At 43.8% G+C, this 17,562-nt stretch overlaps 1 protein-coding gene across 2 annotated transcripts in view; it reads right to left on the bottom strand.

Annotated features, from left to right (window-relative positions):
• OTOGL (otogelin like) overlaps window positions 1-17,562 on the bottom strand; it is a 259,839-nt gene that overhangs the window by 59,057 nt on the left and 183,220 nt on the right. For both annotated transcript variants that reach the window (XM_088453706.1, XM_088453702.1), the window contains exons 39-42: window positions 17,397-17,420; window positions 13,754-13,846; window positions 10,928-11,117; window positions 9,469-9,683 (exon numbers count right to left, since the gene is read on the bottom strand). In XM_088453706.1, the coding sequence (XP_088309832.1) occupies window positions 9,469-9,683; window positions 10,928-11,117; window positions 13,754-13,846; window positions 17,397-17,420 (522 nt within the window). The remainder of the gene's footprint in view (window positions 1-9,468; window positions 9,684-10,927; window positions 11,118-13,753; window positions 13,847-17,396; window positions 17,421-17,562) is intronic.

The following is a 17,562-nucleotide window of genomic DNA, read 5'->3' as shown; positions in this document are numbered from 1 at the left end:
TGAGAGGTGTATTTTCTGATTGATAATACTTTGGGCGTACCACTTTAGCAGCACTGACAATATTTCCAGAATAACTGTCTTTTTAAACGTGGAAGCAGCAAAGTGAATGTAATAAAATGCATCATGTGTCTTTAGGTATGTTAATGCAGAGATTTCATTGATAATCTTTTTAGTAGGGTGTAATAAGGCACAACTTCACCAGGTGTGTATTATTCCCCTTCCAATCTCCAACAAAGGATGGAGCAATTTGTAAATTTTTTTGGGTTTTCAACTGGAGTTCAGTGCCATTGAGTAAAACCCTTAGAATTACATTACGGGGATTTGCTGCTAATTTCAGCAGTAAAGGTATGAGGTTCAGTGTAATATAAACTGTGAATGTATAGGGCCTGATTCTGAATTGCACACAAGTTTGAATGGAGCTGCACCTACCCTGTTTTTTGCAGAATGAGCATGTGCCGCATGCAGTAGCACTGTGAGTCAGTAAGGAGGAGGAGGAGGAGGACTGAGGACGAGGATGTAGGAGGAGAAAGAATAGGAAGGAGGATGATGGAGGAAGAGGTGGAGTGTATTTACCATCTCAGCTGCACTGTACTTCATTATGACTTAGGAGGACAGAGAAGTTGTCACACACCAGGGACTTCACTTCTCATACCCTGTCCAGCAATGCTTCTTTAAAGGTGGGCCATCCTGTTCCAAGGCAATGTCAGCGCTTTCTTAAAGTGCATGGATGCAGCCATGATGGATCAGATCAACTGTCTGTATGCTGTGCTCACATGACTGCTCTCTCTATCCCCTGCCAGATCGGCCTATTTAAAGCAGCACCTGTCACTAGCACAGTCAGAACAACGTGTGTACTCACTCTCCAGTGTGTACCTTCTGACTCCGATCTGCCGCCTGAACCAGTGATCCTACACCTGTGACTGTGTATGCTGCTTCTACCCTGATTCCGGTCAGTCAGTTCCATCTACTCTGCAGTGTTATGGCTCCTGCCAGTATCTAGAAACCCTCCTGCCTGTATTCAGTGTCGCTTACTCCTCTGGTTCCAGTATGGTCCCTGTGTCCGCTGGTTCAAGTCGAGTGCAAGTACTCCCCCGATTTCAGTCCAAGTCAAGGCACCTCCTGATCCTTCAAGTTTTAGTCCGGTTCAAGGTTTCTTCACTGTTCTCTGGTCCCAGTCCGGTCCAGCCTCCTTTGGTTCTAGTCCAGTTCAAATCACCTGATGTCTCCCCCGGTTCCAGTGTTGTCTAACCTGCATACAGTATTTCCAGCCTGTGTCCATCATTCCGGTTTCAGTCTGATTCAGCCTGCTACCTACACTCCGGTTCAAGTCCGGTGCCAGCCTGTGTTATTCCTGCAGTAGTCTGAAGTATCCATTTGCTAACATTGGCCCTCATTCAGAGCCGCACGTTAACAACAGTACGCTCGTTGCGTTCCGATGTTGACTAACCGCGCATGCGTCGGTGTTACACTGCGCATGTGCGTACGGCAGATTGCGAGCTTTTTTTCTCTCGTTCCTAAAATAGCGTACAGGAAGTGACATGTCAAATGTGATTGACAGAACAGGGCGTTTTTGGGTGTTGACGGGGGTGGAGATGAAAAAACGCAGGCGTGGCGAGGCGTTTTTGGGGCGTACATACATTAGCAGATGCGAACGTCAAATGTGTTCGGACCGTCTCATACGTCACTGAAACATCCGCTTTCCCTTCAAAATGCTCGCACAGCTTAGGGTCAGGATTACTCGACCACATTGGCGATGGCCTTCTCCTCCGTCCCGGGACTCCACGATGGTGCAGCGATTAATCGCGGCTGGTCAATAAAGTAATTAGTGTTGGATTGAAATCCGGCTTGGTATGTGTTTGGAAAGCAGTTTATTGGGATAGCACAAAAGCGTACGCAGGTGGAAATCAGAGCTGCTAATGTCATGATTACACAATCAATTAGCGTACATTTTTGGGGTTTTATTTTGGCCACAATTTGGTGGTTATGGCCTATTGTAACAATAATGTCATCATCTTTTAATTAGCTCCCCTTTTTTTTGGTTTACTGTGGAATTTGCATCGCTATGTGATTTTTTAAACGTTCCTTAAAGAGGCCTTTTTTTTTTTTAAAGAGGGTCAGTTTTTGCGTTTAACGCCAGGATTAAATGTAACCCATTTGTACAATAATGTCACAATACAATGTCAGTGTTTTGTTTTTAATTTATTGTTTACACACAAACAAATTGGCCTAATATTGTATTGCCTTTTTTTGTGGCCAAGATATTTGATCCAAAAAAAAATATAACATAACTACTAACATAAGCGTAAATACAAAATTTAAAAACATTTCACAAGAAAGGAGAGGGAAGTTTTGACCAGAAAGGAATATGAGCCAAGCACAGAAGGAGTGTGGGAAAAGTCGCCATTGCTGTCACCGTTTTCTCGCCCGTTTGGCTGGGTGAGGGTGGGCGCCAGACCGGGTCCGGGATGCCATCGGGCTGGCCTGTCCAGAGGCAGATGTTGTGGCCTCTGGACTAGGCACAGGGCTAGGCACATTTGGAGGATTGGCTGATGTTGTGCCAGAGGTGGAGGATCCGGATGTTCCGGCAGGAAGGGAGGTCGGCTCCACCATGTGCTGGCGAACGAGCTGCTCCAGGGCATCGGCGATGCGGATGTTGGCCCTGGTATTTTCCGCCAGGGCCTGACCAATGGTCACGTTGGCCGCAGCATTTTGCTCCAGGGCCTCAGCCACCCGTATCAGACTGGCGTCCATCCTCTGCAGAATCTCCGTATGGCAATCCGATTTAAAATTGAGTTCTGTGAGGAGGCCCACTGCCTGCGAGGGGGCACGCCCTGGACTGGCTTCTGCAGGGTCCTCAGCCGGATGTACTGGTTCCTCCCCTGCAGAGCCAGCAGAAATTCTGCGCCCAAGGCTCCACTCTGGAGCAGACTCATCCGCCTCTGTCTCTGTTAGGAAATTGGAGAAAAGACTCACATTAGAATCTACATATTGGCACAATAGCATTTCTGAGTTGGTGACATCACAAGACTTACCTTGGCCAACATGAGGAGCCGCAAAGTCTGGCATGTCCGTATCCATGTTGGACACGCCAAACACCTCCACAGCCTGCACACACCCCTGTGCCATCTCTTCTAAGTCTGTCAACTCCAATGACACAGGGGTGGGACCCCCACCTGTCCCCCTTGCATGCCTAGCCCTGTCGGCAAGTTTTTGTTTGAGACGATATTTGAAGTCTGCCCATCTGTGGAATGAATTTGGAACCATTATCCTTTTTTTTACAATGGGGTTTGTTTATAGGATGGGAAAGTGTTTACTTACCGCCGTTTGACATCCCGGGCTAGACGGACATAATCACCCACCCTATTGACAGCAACGGCGACCTCCTCCCACATTCTCCACTTCTGGCTTTGGCTCATATTCCTGGCTGCCTGGGGCAGGATGTCAACGCACTTCTGGATCAAAACCTCCATCTCCTTGCTTGTGAAATGTGGCTGCCTTTTTTTTTTGCCAGCTTTGGCGGGTTGACTGGGGCCAGCAGTCTCTTCCATGTCATCCTCCTCACCTATTTGGGTAAATATGCAGATTTAGCCACTTCACAACTTGCACAATATTATGTTTTAAAAGAATCATTGACACAAAATGCATGAAGGCCTTACCGCCGCAATTTTGACCATTGTTTCCCTGGTTTGAAGCCATGTCTCTGCTTCCAGCATGAAATCATCCAGAAATTCTATGTGATTTCGTGACGTATTTATACATGCGTCCTTAGTTTGCGGCCGCATCATTGATTGTGCGTCCCTATGATTCATCCTTAATTTGTGCGGGAAAATAAACACTATTTATGGCTTGGTGTGTGTGGAGTCGAGGTGGGGTTGTTGGAGTGTTGTCGGTTAAGTGGTTTGGATTTGGTTGTTTGCGGTTGGAGGATTTGGCAGAGTTTGTTTTTTGTTTGTTTTTGCTACATTTCTTTGGTTTTTCCGTTCGCATTTTTTTCTTTTTTTCCACATCCTTTCCTGATTTGGTAAGTTTTGTGCATTCAAATTTGTGGCCAATTGGTGTATTCTTCTGTTTTGTGGTTCGTTAATTTGTTTAACACTCATTTCATCTTTTTTAGTTTGTTTTGGTTTTCGGACCCAACGAAGTTTTTTGTGGAAATCTTATATATTCGAGTTGGGTAAGTCCATTTTTTGTCTTGCATTTGCGAATTAATTACCGCATTTTTGACTGTTGGTGTAGTGACTTGCATTTGCGAATTAATTACCGCATTTTTGACGGCTTATTCATCATATAATCCAGTTTTGCTTTTCCCTTTTCCATTTTTTGGGTCCATTTGAACCCTATTTGACGTACGGTGTGCAATGTCGTTTTCATCGATGGCCAAATGTGTGTTTCCGCTATTTTCTGTGTTGGCTTGCAACAATTTTTAAACAAAAAAAACACCCTATAAATTTTTGAAGTCTCATTGTTGGCTTTTTTACAGTTTATACGTATCATGACAATACCCCGGCATGTAAGCAGCTATGGATGGTATCAGAAAGCTAAGTTGTTTTTTCTTACTTTTGGGGTGGGTCAAAAGCCTTACATTGTAAACTTTGAATTTCAGGTAGATCTGGGGCGAATTGTTCTGGCCCTGCTCCCGGAAGACGACCAACCTCAAACTCGTCCCAGGCGTAGGCATCGTAGGCATGCAAGGCCCCAGATATTTCGAACACGTGTCACCCTTTTTGGAATGCCCGATGATGAGGTTTTAAGACGCTACCGTCTACCTCCCAAAATCATCATAGACACTCTCTCATTAATAGAAAGTGATCTTGAGCGGCAAATTGACAGTCCAACAGCAATACCACCACTGACGCAATTTATGGCGGTGTTACATTTCTGTGCCTCAGGATCGTTTCAAACAACGGTGGGAATAGTGGCGGGCATCTCCCAATCCTCCTTTTCCAGGATCCTGAGGGCAGTGATGGAGGCACTTTTCAAGCACCTCCATCATTTTATTCAAATGCCTTTGGATATGGGTGCCCTTAGTGTGGCCAAGGCCAATTTTTACCAAATAGCTGGCTTCCCACACATCATAGGGGTTGTGGATGGTACTCACATACCACTTCAGCCTCCAGCACGGCTGGAGGCAATATTTAGAAACAGGAAACACTATCACTCCCTGAATGTAATGGTGGTATGTGATGCCTCCCTCCAGATCCTGTCCCTGAATGCTAAATTACCCGGAAGTGCTCATGACTCCTTCGTCATCCGGCAATCAGGGATATGGCAGAAATTAACCAACCTACAAGCTGGTGATGCGTGGCTTCTGGGTAAGTGGAGACCTTTAGTACATAACAATGTTAAGCTTGATACACAGTGTTCCTGATGTGGTCTATTTTTGTTCACAGGAGACAGTGGATACCCTTGCATGTCCTGGCTGCTCACTCCTTATTTGGCTCCCACACCAGGGCCACAAAGTGCGTATAATTCCGCACTTACAGCCACCAGGCAAGTGGTGGAGCGCTGTATCGGCCTTTTAAAAGGCCGATTCAGATGCCTCCACCGCTCTGGTGGCGAGCTCATGTATGTGCCGGATATGGTGTCGAAAATTGTGGTCCTGTGTGGGATATTTCACAACATTGCCATAAGGAGTGGTGTCCCAATGCAGCCAGAGGATGCCTTACCTGAGGATGGCCCCCCCGAGGTTGGTCGAAGGTCAGTTTGTGGGGGGGCCATACGCGATGATGTGGTGGCCAGATTTTTTAGGTAAGTTTGAACAAAACTCCAGTGTTTATACCTAATGTGTTTGTGTTTTTTGGCGAACATCTAATTTATTTTTATTTTTCTCACCATCTTCTGTTTGTTCACATAATCTTTGGCACTCCAACGCTCACTACTTCCTGCTACCCTTACCAAACCTGGATCTGGTCCTTTTGGGCATATATTCTGGAACCCATATCGCAACGCCATGTTTGTGGAATCATGTTGGCATGGTCCTTCGTCAACCAGTTCTTGATTTTGTGTTTTTATTTAATTATTTCTTGGTATGTGTTGTATTTGAATTTATCACTGTGTATTTTTTTTGGAAGTGACCACTTTGTTTTCTCTGTTATGTTGTGAATAAATGTTTGAAGAGTGAAATGGTCTTCCTTTTTTGGGACGTTAACAGCAAGTGTAACCAGGTTAACACAAGTTACATTTGACTAAGGGGTAAACCAGTTGAGCAAAACTGAAATATGTTTTCAGCTTCCCAATCCACACCAAAAGGAAGCCTGGCCCAACCTTGGGATTTGTAAGATTGGCCTAAGCAGCTTGCGCACCAAGTAGGAACCTGGAAAATGTAGAAATCTGTAATTGACACTACACCCAAAAAGGGAAATGACATTGTTACTGTTATGTGTTTCTGGTGTCTGTTTGACATACAAAGACAAAACACAATCTAACTTTTAAAAAAGGGAAATCCTTGCAGGAACAGTCTACTTATGTCAGGCTAAACTATCTTGGTTTTGGTTTTTAAAAATGAGCCACAACGTATATTTGTCTTAATAAATTTATTTGGAAAATAGAACCAAAAAAACAAATCTAATGCCGAAGGAGGCCAGACAGCCGGTCGAGGGCCACCAGAAGGCCGATTACATGTTGGCGCATCTGCCCCACAACATCCGCCACCTCTTGCCGACGCCTCTGTTCCTCTGTGGGTGAGAAAAGTGTGTGGGTTAATACAACAATAGGGAATCCACAGAAAAATTAAAAAAAAAAAAACAAATCACTCCTAAACCCAAAAACAGAAATAAAAAGGGTGGGCTGGCAAAAATACAAGGCCTAGGTACAAATTCCCACAGGTATGATATGTGTATGCTTAAATCACCAGGAAGAGGTAAAGGCAAACCTTCACAATCAACAAAAGTCAAGCCACAAAAACACGAAGAAAGGCACGACACATGATTACATACAAACAGTTTGTGCTTTAAAAAAAAAATTAACAAAACATACCGGGAGACAAATCGGGAGCTCCGGCCAAACCTCCATGATCCTCCTCGGAGGATCCGTCATTCCCCAAAGAGTTATGCTGGACTCCGGGGAGGGGGTAATTGGAAGAGGGGTGGGTGGAGGAGAGGGGGAAGTGGGACGGAGGGGAAGGAGGCCCGACATTTCCGGGAGAGGGTCTGGGAAGGATGGGGAGGAGTGGGGAATAGGGGAAAGATTTGGGGTGGAGTGTTGGCTGGGGGTTGGGGAGAGTGGGCGGGAACGCCGTCTCGACGGACGTTGACGGCGGAGTCTTGGCTGTCCCCCTAAAATATGTCAAAGAAATTGCGTTTAGTTTATGGACAAATCCGGGCAACCAAACAAAACAAAAAAAAAAAAAATAGCAGTAGAATTAAAAAATCAGAAATAGAGGGGAAACATGCAGACGCAGATATGAGTACAAATAATAAATAGAACAGACAGGAAAACATGCACACGCAGTTTGCCCCACAAACACAAACATTAAAACCACAATACATAACACTTACTTGCCAGGATCTGCATGCGAAAGCATGCCAGCAAGCGGGGCGTTCGCCGTTGCAGGTCGGACCACCTGCGCTCCAGCTGCCCGATGTTGCGGCGTGAGCCGAAGGACCGCAGGCGGGACCGTACCTCCGCATACGCGGAGCGCTTCTGCCGGTTGGTCATGGGTTGAGGCTGGCTGGTGATCCGGCGATCCATGACCTCCGTAAGCACCAGCAGCTCACGCCTGGTGAATGCGGAGGCTCTCATGATGGCAATGGTGTTTTTCTTAAAAATCATTTTTGATAAAGTGTGTAAAAATTTTCTGATTGGCTAATGTATTTTGGAAATTAACAGGAGCAATTTTATTGGTTAGTGTATGAGTCATGTGTTCGACAGGGCCAGAAATCTCTGGAGAGTTAGGATAGGCTTGATGCAGTGACATGCGTAAGCAAATTTAAATAAAGAAATGAACCCAGGGAAATATGCGGGGATCCACAGCAATAGTACAATTGTTTAATTGTGGTTCACATGTTTTTTGAACAATAAAAGCGAATGTTTCATCCGTACGTATTCTGCGGGTAAACACAAACACGGACAAGAGTAAAGTTTCTTGCATTGTGTTGAAAAAAAACAAACAATTAAGCTAATTGATACATTGATTGGCATGATACGATTGATGGAGGTAGGCAGAATAAAGGAGCAGGTAATCGACATCTGACAAGGCCACTTCCTGTTTATACGTGTGCGTGCGTTCCTTTCAAGCCATTTCGGGGATGTACGCTCGCTATTTCGTACGCTCGTTAGTTAGAGGAGGGGTCGTCAGAGTTTAGGGAGGAATTTTAGATGCGAACGAAAATACGAGCGAGCCATTGAATTTAAATATTTTTGTACGTGCGCCCGCTTGCGAGTGGGTCTGAATGAGGGCCATTGACTGTAATAGTGCTTCCAAGTGCCAAGTCTTCAGTCTGCGACCATTTTTTGACTTCAAGCAAGTCTTTTGTTTACAACTCCCTGCTCATTGCAGGTTCAAGTGGACTGATCCTGTATTAGATATTTCATCCTGTATTGCTGCACTTAGAGGTCCACTTCATCTCCACTACTCTTCTTGGAATGACTGCTCCAAGCTTGCCTCTGGGATGCTTTGCTCATGGTAGTTATTGTCCTGATGCTCCTCTCACTGGGTGTTTGGGTTCGTGCTAAGTTTCCAGTTGAGTGGCTGACTTAGTGTTGGATACTGGATCTGTGTCCCTCTCTGAGGGTGTAGCCTCTAGACACCCAGTTCTGGTAGTTGGGTTGTATCACTTTCAGTGGTTCCAGCCAGGCTATTGGTTATCTAAGTTGCCCCCCTGTCCAGTTCCTGAGTTCTCAAGTACTGGTTCCAGCTCCATGGTCCTGAGGTTCAGCGCTAGGGTTGTGCTCCTTTCAAGTGTTTCCAGGTACCAGCTGTGCGTTACCAGTAGTCACCGACCTCCTTGATGACCTTGAGTCATATTCCATGTTGGTGCCTATCCTTAATTCATGCGTAAGCATCTGATTTGCTCACCCGATTTTCTGTTCTCCTCGTGCGTCCAGTCCACGAGTCCTGACTTGAATTTCACTCTCAAGCCTGTGACATAAGTAAGAGGATAGAGGAGGGAAAAAGATGAGGAGGATGATGGATTATTTGAATAAAGGTGGAGGAAAGTAGAATGAGAAGGAAGAAGGGGGGGATAAAGGAGGAGGAATAAGAGGATAAAAATGAAGAAGAATGAAGAAGGAAGAGGGTAACTGGGACGTGATGAGCACCATCGATGGGATTACTGGCCATATATGCATTTGCTAATAATATCCTAGATTTTTATATTAGAAATATTTCTACATTAGAAAATGACTGGGTGGGGCACATCCATTAAGTTATTTCCTCCAGCCTGTGCTCTTTGGATCCCAATAGGATGCCATTATTATGAGTATAATTTCACTACAGAAGAAGCTCCACATATAGAGGTAGGTACATACCTTCCTGTGACAGGGTGCAAATACTTTCCTGTTCAGTAGCTCCATGCAGTAAGTACAGTTATCTTCAGTACAGTTTCTCACTGGACGTCTTGTGGTAACATCAATTGATTTCTCAATTTCCCAGCTTTTAATAAATGCTTCAATATCTTCTTTGTTCGTTATTATTGTTCTGTTTTGCATCTTTAAATCATCACTTGGATCGCCATTGCATATCCCTAGCAACAGAGGGAAATGTAAATTGTGCTAATACAACACTTCTCAGGGGATGTAGTTGGGATCCAGGCCTACAGAATGCCGGCACTCAGCATCCTGGCACTGGAATCCTAACAGAGGTGAGAATGTTGGCACCAGCATACCGGCGCCTGTGATCCCGGTGGGTATATATGAGGGTTAGGGGTAGGCACTAAGGGGAGGGTTAGGGTTAAGCTGCAAATGGGGGGGGTTAGGGTTAGGCTGCGGGGAAGGAGGGCTAGGTGGAGGGTTTAGGGGTTAGTGTAGGGGTACTTACCTGCAGGTGTCAGGATGCCAATGTCTGTATTCTGACCACCAGCATCCCGACCGCCGGGATCCCGTACCCAATCCCTTCTCAGTAAAGCCCACAAAGAATGGCATGCAAGAGATTATAACCTATCAAGTGCTTAAAAGAATGTAGGACACTACTCCTAAACCAAAACATCTTGACAATTAAAAATAATTAAAATAAAGAAAAAAACTGCAAGACACTCCACAAATAATAATGCTTGTATTTTATTGCTGGGATAATACATGTGAAACATCGTAAAGCCTGAAATGGTCTGGATTTCTACAGGTCAGAATAACTATTGGGCTATGATGGTACTGCCCAAAACTGACAGAGGAGCAGAAGATAGCACCCTCTTTCCTTGTTCTACAGAAGGTAGGAAGTAGGGGGAGGGTAAGGATTGCTCTATAGCGCCCATGATATCTACACCAGCCATGTGGGGCATGTCGTTCTAGACAAGCTCTATGTTGCAAGTCTACTGGTGTCAGGGAACTATAGTGAAGAAAAAAATAACTATTTTGTCTTTAAAATAGAATATGGACATAAAACTGCATTGCCAGTAAACTGCCTGACACAATGCTTGCTGTCTCTTCTTTCGTATTATTAAATACATAAAATACTGCTTTAGTGGAGTTTGTGTCATTTAGCCTATTATTACTGTTATAATTCACAGAAAGATACAGTATCATTAGCAGTTTAGATTTCACTAATAAATGGTGTGCTGTGCACAATGTGTTATGTATCTACAACACTTACAATACAAGCCTTGTTTTAGATCTGTATACCCAACTATCATCAGAATATCATTAACAAAATAAAATACAGCTATTTGTGACAGAGGCAAAGTAATGCATAAGTAGGTGTATCAGTTGTGTTAGTGTATCTTTGTGTAGCACCTGGCATATCTAAATTACACGGATTTGTTCAGGTATCACTTACCACAAAGCCCTTCTGTCTTGCTGGAGAGATTGGAATGCAGGCCATACTGTATGTCTATAATGCCAGTAACGTGAGTCCACTTAATGCTGATGCCTGCAGGCGTGTTTATAACATACATTGCTCCTGTGTCCTGGATACATAGGCCTTGCTTTGAGAATGGTAATGGCTGTAGTACTGAATTCACTTCTACCTGAAACAAGAGAAATACCATCATAAATAGTATCACTCCTGAACAATGGAAATGCTGGGGATTTCCCTAAAGCTAATTGTGATCTATTAGATAGTTGTTTCCCTGTAGTGATGTCAGGGTTTTCCCCATTTTGGCAAATAGGTCAGCACTAAAAAAATATTTTTTAATAAGCACATCCATGCTTGGTAATAAACGAAGGCACAATTTATTGTATGTTTATAGTTAACTGATACTTATTGATGCTTTGGAGTAAGGAAGCTAAAAGCAGGCCTGGAATGACCATTAAAGCTACCATAGGCTCCTGCAGTGGGGCCCAAGCCCACGTGGACCCTATATCATGCATATTATATTTGATAAAGAGACTTTATTGCCTTCTGTTCACATACATCAATTATGAGCATATTGTAGATGACTGTGTTTTACAGTATACTTTATTAGTGTTACATAAAATACATTATTTTGCATTACATGGACTTTGTAATTGGATTTACATGAGTCCTACATACAACACAGTCCATTGCTGTGTGAGTTGAAGAGCGGGAATACATCCTAAATTAATTAATAAGAGTTCCATGAGTGCAAAGCATGTACAATAGGTGCAGCGAGGGTCTTCTGAAGGGTAAGACACCACAAGATGTTACTGCTCAGAAAGCTGACCATGGAATTCTATTCATAGGCATCTGTAGTGTGAAGTGACAAGCTAACGACAAGTATTACTATGTTTATTATAGGATACTAAGTTGTTGTACATATTTTGCTCCCAAATTTGTGAGAATTTGGGCTCAGAGCCAGCCGCGAGGGGTGAGAGTTCAGGTGCTGTTGCCTGCAATTTAACATTGTGGCACCATTCGCAGACAATTGAATTGACCCCTTAGATTGTGGAATGGTGCTCACATCCATAAAAAAATAAAAATACAACATTCAGATCAGGCAGATTGGCCCTACTGCCACATCGAATGGCTTACTGTGATCACTGGCCCTATATATGTCTTCAGTATTAGATTTACCTCACTTTGTCAGAGGCAGACTATAGCTTGTTAAGTGCTAATTAGTCCTCTTCATGGACTGGGCACACTTGTTCTAATATCAAGCATTTGGAAACCCCCCTCTAGAAATCCTGCATTTGCCCCTGAGCTTATATCCCATGTTATTCAATGTTTTATATGTTTTTTTTGCATTTCTACTTTCTTGTTTTGTTTGCACTGCTTCTGTTTATGTACTATGTGGCACCATATAAATAATGTATAATACGTAATAATAAAAATACTACTACTAATCATTATCATCATCAATATCATAGATGTTTAATCAGATTTGGTCATATTATGACCTGTTTAACTTATATTGGTAAATATAACCAAATTTTACTGTATTTTACAATACCTCACCTTTTATGATTCACAAACTGAAATAGATTGACCAAAAGGACAAGACTCAATTCTAAGCTATTCCTCGGATCCTACAAATCCATCAGCTAAATACAATGTACTGAATCATTTTAGGGACTTTATCTGGTTATCTGTTTGGACATGGGACAATATTTTAATTCTGAAAGAATATCGACCCCATAGCATACAGTAAGGGACACATTTCAGTGGCTTAAATACTACAAAAGGAAGTTCTGGAGTTTCCCAGTCGAAGCCCAGAAATTAAAACCATGGAAAACCTGTGGAGTTATAGGAGACTTGCTATTCACAGTCAACAGGCAAACTGATAGAACTCAGGCTTTTTATATGACATTACAAGATATTTTGTGTTGATGATTTTAATTACATGATGTAAGAAAGTAATATGTAAAAAAAAAAAATGCTGTAAGGTGATGTAACTACCTGCTACCCGCATGCACTCTCATGTCTTTGTCTTGAATGAACACTTTTCCAACTGGAAGTTCTAATAACTGATTAATGTTGTGCATGTATAGATCATTTTATAGTGTTAGTAAATGATCTCTTAGCTCATTATGTTAGGAACCTTCGTATTGCTGAACATGGTTTGCTTGCATGTGAAGCGGCACTGTATTACTAGTTATACAATTTTTTATTAAGGAAAAATCAGGGCAAAAAGATTTCCCAAAATATAAACTTCACTACTTGCTACTTTTTGGATGCCAAGTGGATTGTATTGAGTACAAGGGGTAAATTTACTATGATGGGAGTTCTATTAAGAAGTGATGTTGCCCATAGCAACCAATCAGATTCTACTTCTCATTTATCTAGGACCTTCTAGAAGATATTACCTGAAATCTGATTGGTTGCTATGGGCAACATCACTTCTCAATAGAACTCCCATCTTAGTAAATTTACACCCAAGAGTCTATCGCTTGTCATTTAAACATTTCAAGTCTGATTTGTATAAACAGTTTATTGTAACAGTCTAAGGGGTGAAGTGGACAAGTCAAGAAGTTGCTCATAGCAAACAATCAGCTACCTATACATTATTATTATTATTATTATTATTATTATAGAATGTACTTGATAAATGTTAGCTAAAGTCTGATTGGTTGCTATGGGTAACTTCACATCTAAAAGGTTTGATACATTTCATTAGTTCACATGGAAAAAAACAGACCTTCCCTGGACATATTTGTATACAGCATCTAACTGATATCTAGCAAACAATTGTACAAAAATGCTCACCCTCCTGTCCAATCGATTTATAATCACTAGAAAGTTTGCTGTGGTCACATTTAATTTCTTAAAGCATAGACCAGATGTACCTCCAGCAGCGACCTAGAGGATGACAACATATGTCACAGTATTGAAAAAAGAGAATGAAGTCCAGCTATGCATGTTAAATCTTAATGCTCCAGGTAAGTAACACTCAGCTGCCTGGATGAGTTCTTACTAAGAAATCATGTTGGTGATTTTCTACTGCCACATTAGCAACAACAGAAGATAAGACCTATTGCAATATCTTAATTAATAAATAGACCCCTAAAACTTTCAAATCTGGCACAATAAGGAATATACTATATAGGGCCTGATTCAGACCCGCTCGCAGGCGCACAGCGCTCGCAAGCGGGTCAATGGTCCCCCACTGCGCATGCGCAAACCGGAGCCGGCTCCGGCGTGCACATGCGAGAGAACTGGCCAGCGACAGGCGCTCTGACGCTACGGGTCTCGCACCAAAACGGGGCGGCTGCCGATTGTGAATGACAGCTCCCCCGTTTTGGAGGCGGGCAGGGGGGGTAGCTGGCCAAACAGAGGCATTCCCGAAGGAACGCCTGCCGTTTGGGGGCGGCCTCAGTAGTGGGCTTCCAGCTCTATTAGAGCCGGAAGCTCACTGGGGCTTGCGATGGACGAGACCCTACCACAAGGGTCTCGTCGCACGCCCGATGGTCGCGACCATCACCTGGCCGCTCGCAAAAGCTGTGGGTGGTCACCCACAGCTTAGCGAGCGGCCAGGAGGCCGACACCAAAAAAAAAAAATAATGCCGCCCTGATTCAGAGCGAGCGCTCTGAGAGAGCGTCCGGCTCTGAATCAGGGCCATAGAGCAAAACAGGTGAGAGGGGGAATAAGGAAAAAGTGAGGCTGCACAGGAGATTGACTGGTCACAATAGGAATGTTTAATAAATTTAAAAAAATCCACACATACAATAAATATGTTCACTGTGTTTGAAAAGACAATAAACTGTCATGAAATTTGAATTAGACAGGAGGCCAGTAAGGTGCACACAAGAGCCAAAAGGTACAATGCGTAATGAGGGAAAGAAAAGAAAGATTGCTCTATAAAAGGGGCACACTCCTGTATCGATCAACAGATAAAATATATGCTTTGCCAGCCCACGTGTTTACAAAGAAACAATCTACAGTATCCACCTGAAAAAGTCACTGTTGAACAGTCAAATGCACTCATGAGGATAACAGTATTGTATTGTATCGTTGTGCAAGGAAACCATCTGCTGATGTATTTATAAGCATAAATTCATTTGTTACACACAATGATAAGTCATAATAAGCGTAATTAAGGATTGTCACAACATCTTAATTTATCATGAAAATACATTCATAAGGTACAAAATGCAATAGTTTGGATACATCAATGTTATATTCAGAAATAACAGTTTGTGAGTGCTCTTTAGTCAGATCCCAGTTTTCAGATCCATATCATATGCCCCTCCATGCTTCTAATGGTCATCAGTATTATATATATAGATAATAACGAGGAAGCCCGAAATCGTTATATAAATGCAATAGAGGTAACCCAAATATCACATATGGTCACAATCACCACTCCGTACTTCCAATTATCAATAAATATCATATGATCTGTCAATAGCAAGGCAATCTGAAATCATTATAATGTTATAACATAGGTAATCAATTTACATGCAATAATTGGTATACACGCTGATTCATGAATTAGTTCTGGTAGTGTGAAACAGATAAAGAGCTTGTGCATTTAGGTGGACTACAATCTGCTTTATCTAGTTTGCCATGCGGCATTGGACTAGGGATGAGAGTTGTAGTCACACAGGCCCAACTAACATAGATAAAGGCAGCATCTGCTGGCAATGCTCAAACTTGCATGGTGGCCTGGTGCAATACCGCAGTGCAGGGCAATTTCAAGCAGGGAGGCACTGATGAGAGAGCAATAAGGAATATGTCTCAGTGTTCTCCCCAGGCTATTTTCTGCAGGCACATCACCCGGCAGAAACAGCCCACCACACGGCGCTTCCCCCGCCGCATTCCCGGTCACCCTCCACCTCCTGGGGTGGATTGCTAGCCTCTGAAGCTACCGGAGGCTAAAGAAGCCTCTGATCGCTTCAGAGGCATGCGTTCCCAGTGATGAACTGCGCGGGTGACGTCATGATGTCACCCATAACGTGAGGAGCCTACCCTGCGCGCCTGCTAGATTCAGTCAGAGCAAGGCAGCGGGAGTGGGAGAGCCGAGCATGTTCAGGCAAGTTTTGGGCTGGGACCAGTCTGGGGCCACTGCATATGGGGCAGTCTGGGGGCACTGCATATGGGGCCAGCCTGGGGGCACTGCATATGGGGCCAGCCCGGGGGCACTGCATCAGGGGCCAGCCTGGGCGCACTGCATAAGGGGCCAGCCTGGGCGCACTGCATAAGGGGCCAGTCTGGGGACACTGCATAAGGGACCAGCCTGGGGGCACGGCATAGGGGCACTACTTCAGCCTGGGGCACTGCATAAGGGCAAAAGAAAACTACAGGGGGCACTGCATATGGGGATAACTACAAGGGGCACTGCATAAGGGCACTTTTGACTGAGAGCCAGTGGGGGAGCACCCTGACCTGTTGGGCTGGAACGGTCAGGAAAGGCAGTGTTCACCCCAGGCTGATTTTTGCGGGTGCGCCACTCGGCACTTTGGGAGCCTGCAAGTGTGGACAGTATCTGGGAACTGTATAAAAAGGACCAGATCCTACAGACTTTGCAGCTTTTCGTAATCAGACAACTAATAAGAGGAGAATTAATATATAAATGTTATTTCAAGTTTAAACCATTATAAGGTCAGAATTTAAAACATTTTATTATTGCGAATGCCTCACCCGGCTACTTCTTGATACCACCCGGCTGGAAAAAATTTCTGGAGAGAAAACTGTGTCTGTATAGTTAGTTATAGGCTATGTCAGAGACTGACCTAGGCATAGGCAGTATATTCAAATGGGATCGGTATGAATGACCAACGCCGGAACATAGGCAGCAGTGAAGATCCCGACAGGTAAGGAAACTAACTATACCTAACCCTCTCCCCCCCCCTAACCCTAACCCTGCTTCCTCAGTCACCCACTGTCATGAGGCTATGCCCATTCAGCGAGGCCACAACCCCTTTTCGGGTCTCACATTGGTGGAGGGCAGGGTCCATCTGCCAGAATCTTGCCTAGGGCATCATATATTCAGGGCTGGCTCTGGACTATATGATAAGATGTTAGAGATATGGACAGCTTGCTAGGATATACCAGAGCTGTAACTTGACTTTTTGGTGCCCTGTGCCAGAAAGAGCATTGGCGCCCCCTTATTATTATTTATAGGGACATAACGCACCCGAAAAAGGGGCATGGCCTCATGGGGAAGGGCCTGGGAAGAGATAGGGGCAGCCAGGAGATGCTGGGGATAAAATAAGAGGAAGTTACAAGTGAGAATGATAATAAACAGATAATTGACAGGCTCAAACAGTGCCCCCTGCCCTGCGGTGCCCTGTGCCATGGCACAGACCGCACTACCCTAGTTACGGCCCTGGGCTATACATCATATTACAAACATATACCGTGTTTTTTAATTTTAGTATTATGTAGTGGAGATAAAGAACAACTTACCAGCTTTCGTATTGAATTCACACTCTAGAAGAAAAGTAAACATATGGGTTAAGTGAACGGTCATACTAATAAGAACATATATCAGTGCCACAGTATGCAGATAGTTTTCTAAACTGCGTAACCACACTGGGGCTCATGTAGAGTGGGAAATATTTTACTCCAAAAA

The sequence above is a fragment of the Taudactylus pleione genome, unplaced genomic scaffold (genome assembly GCF_031769625.1).
Source record: "Taudactylus pleione unplaced genomic scaffold, aTauple2 ptg000040l, whole genome shotgun sequence".
NCBI classification, from domain to species: domain Eukaryota; kingdom Metazoa; phylum Chordata; class Amphibia; order Anura; family Myobatrachidae; genus Taudactylus; species Taudactylus pleione.
The sequence above is the reverse complement of the archived record's forward strand: the minus strand, read 5'-3'. Positions and strand labels throughout refer to the sequence as shown.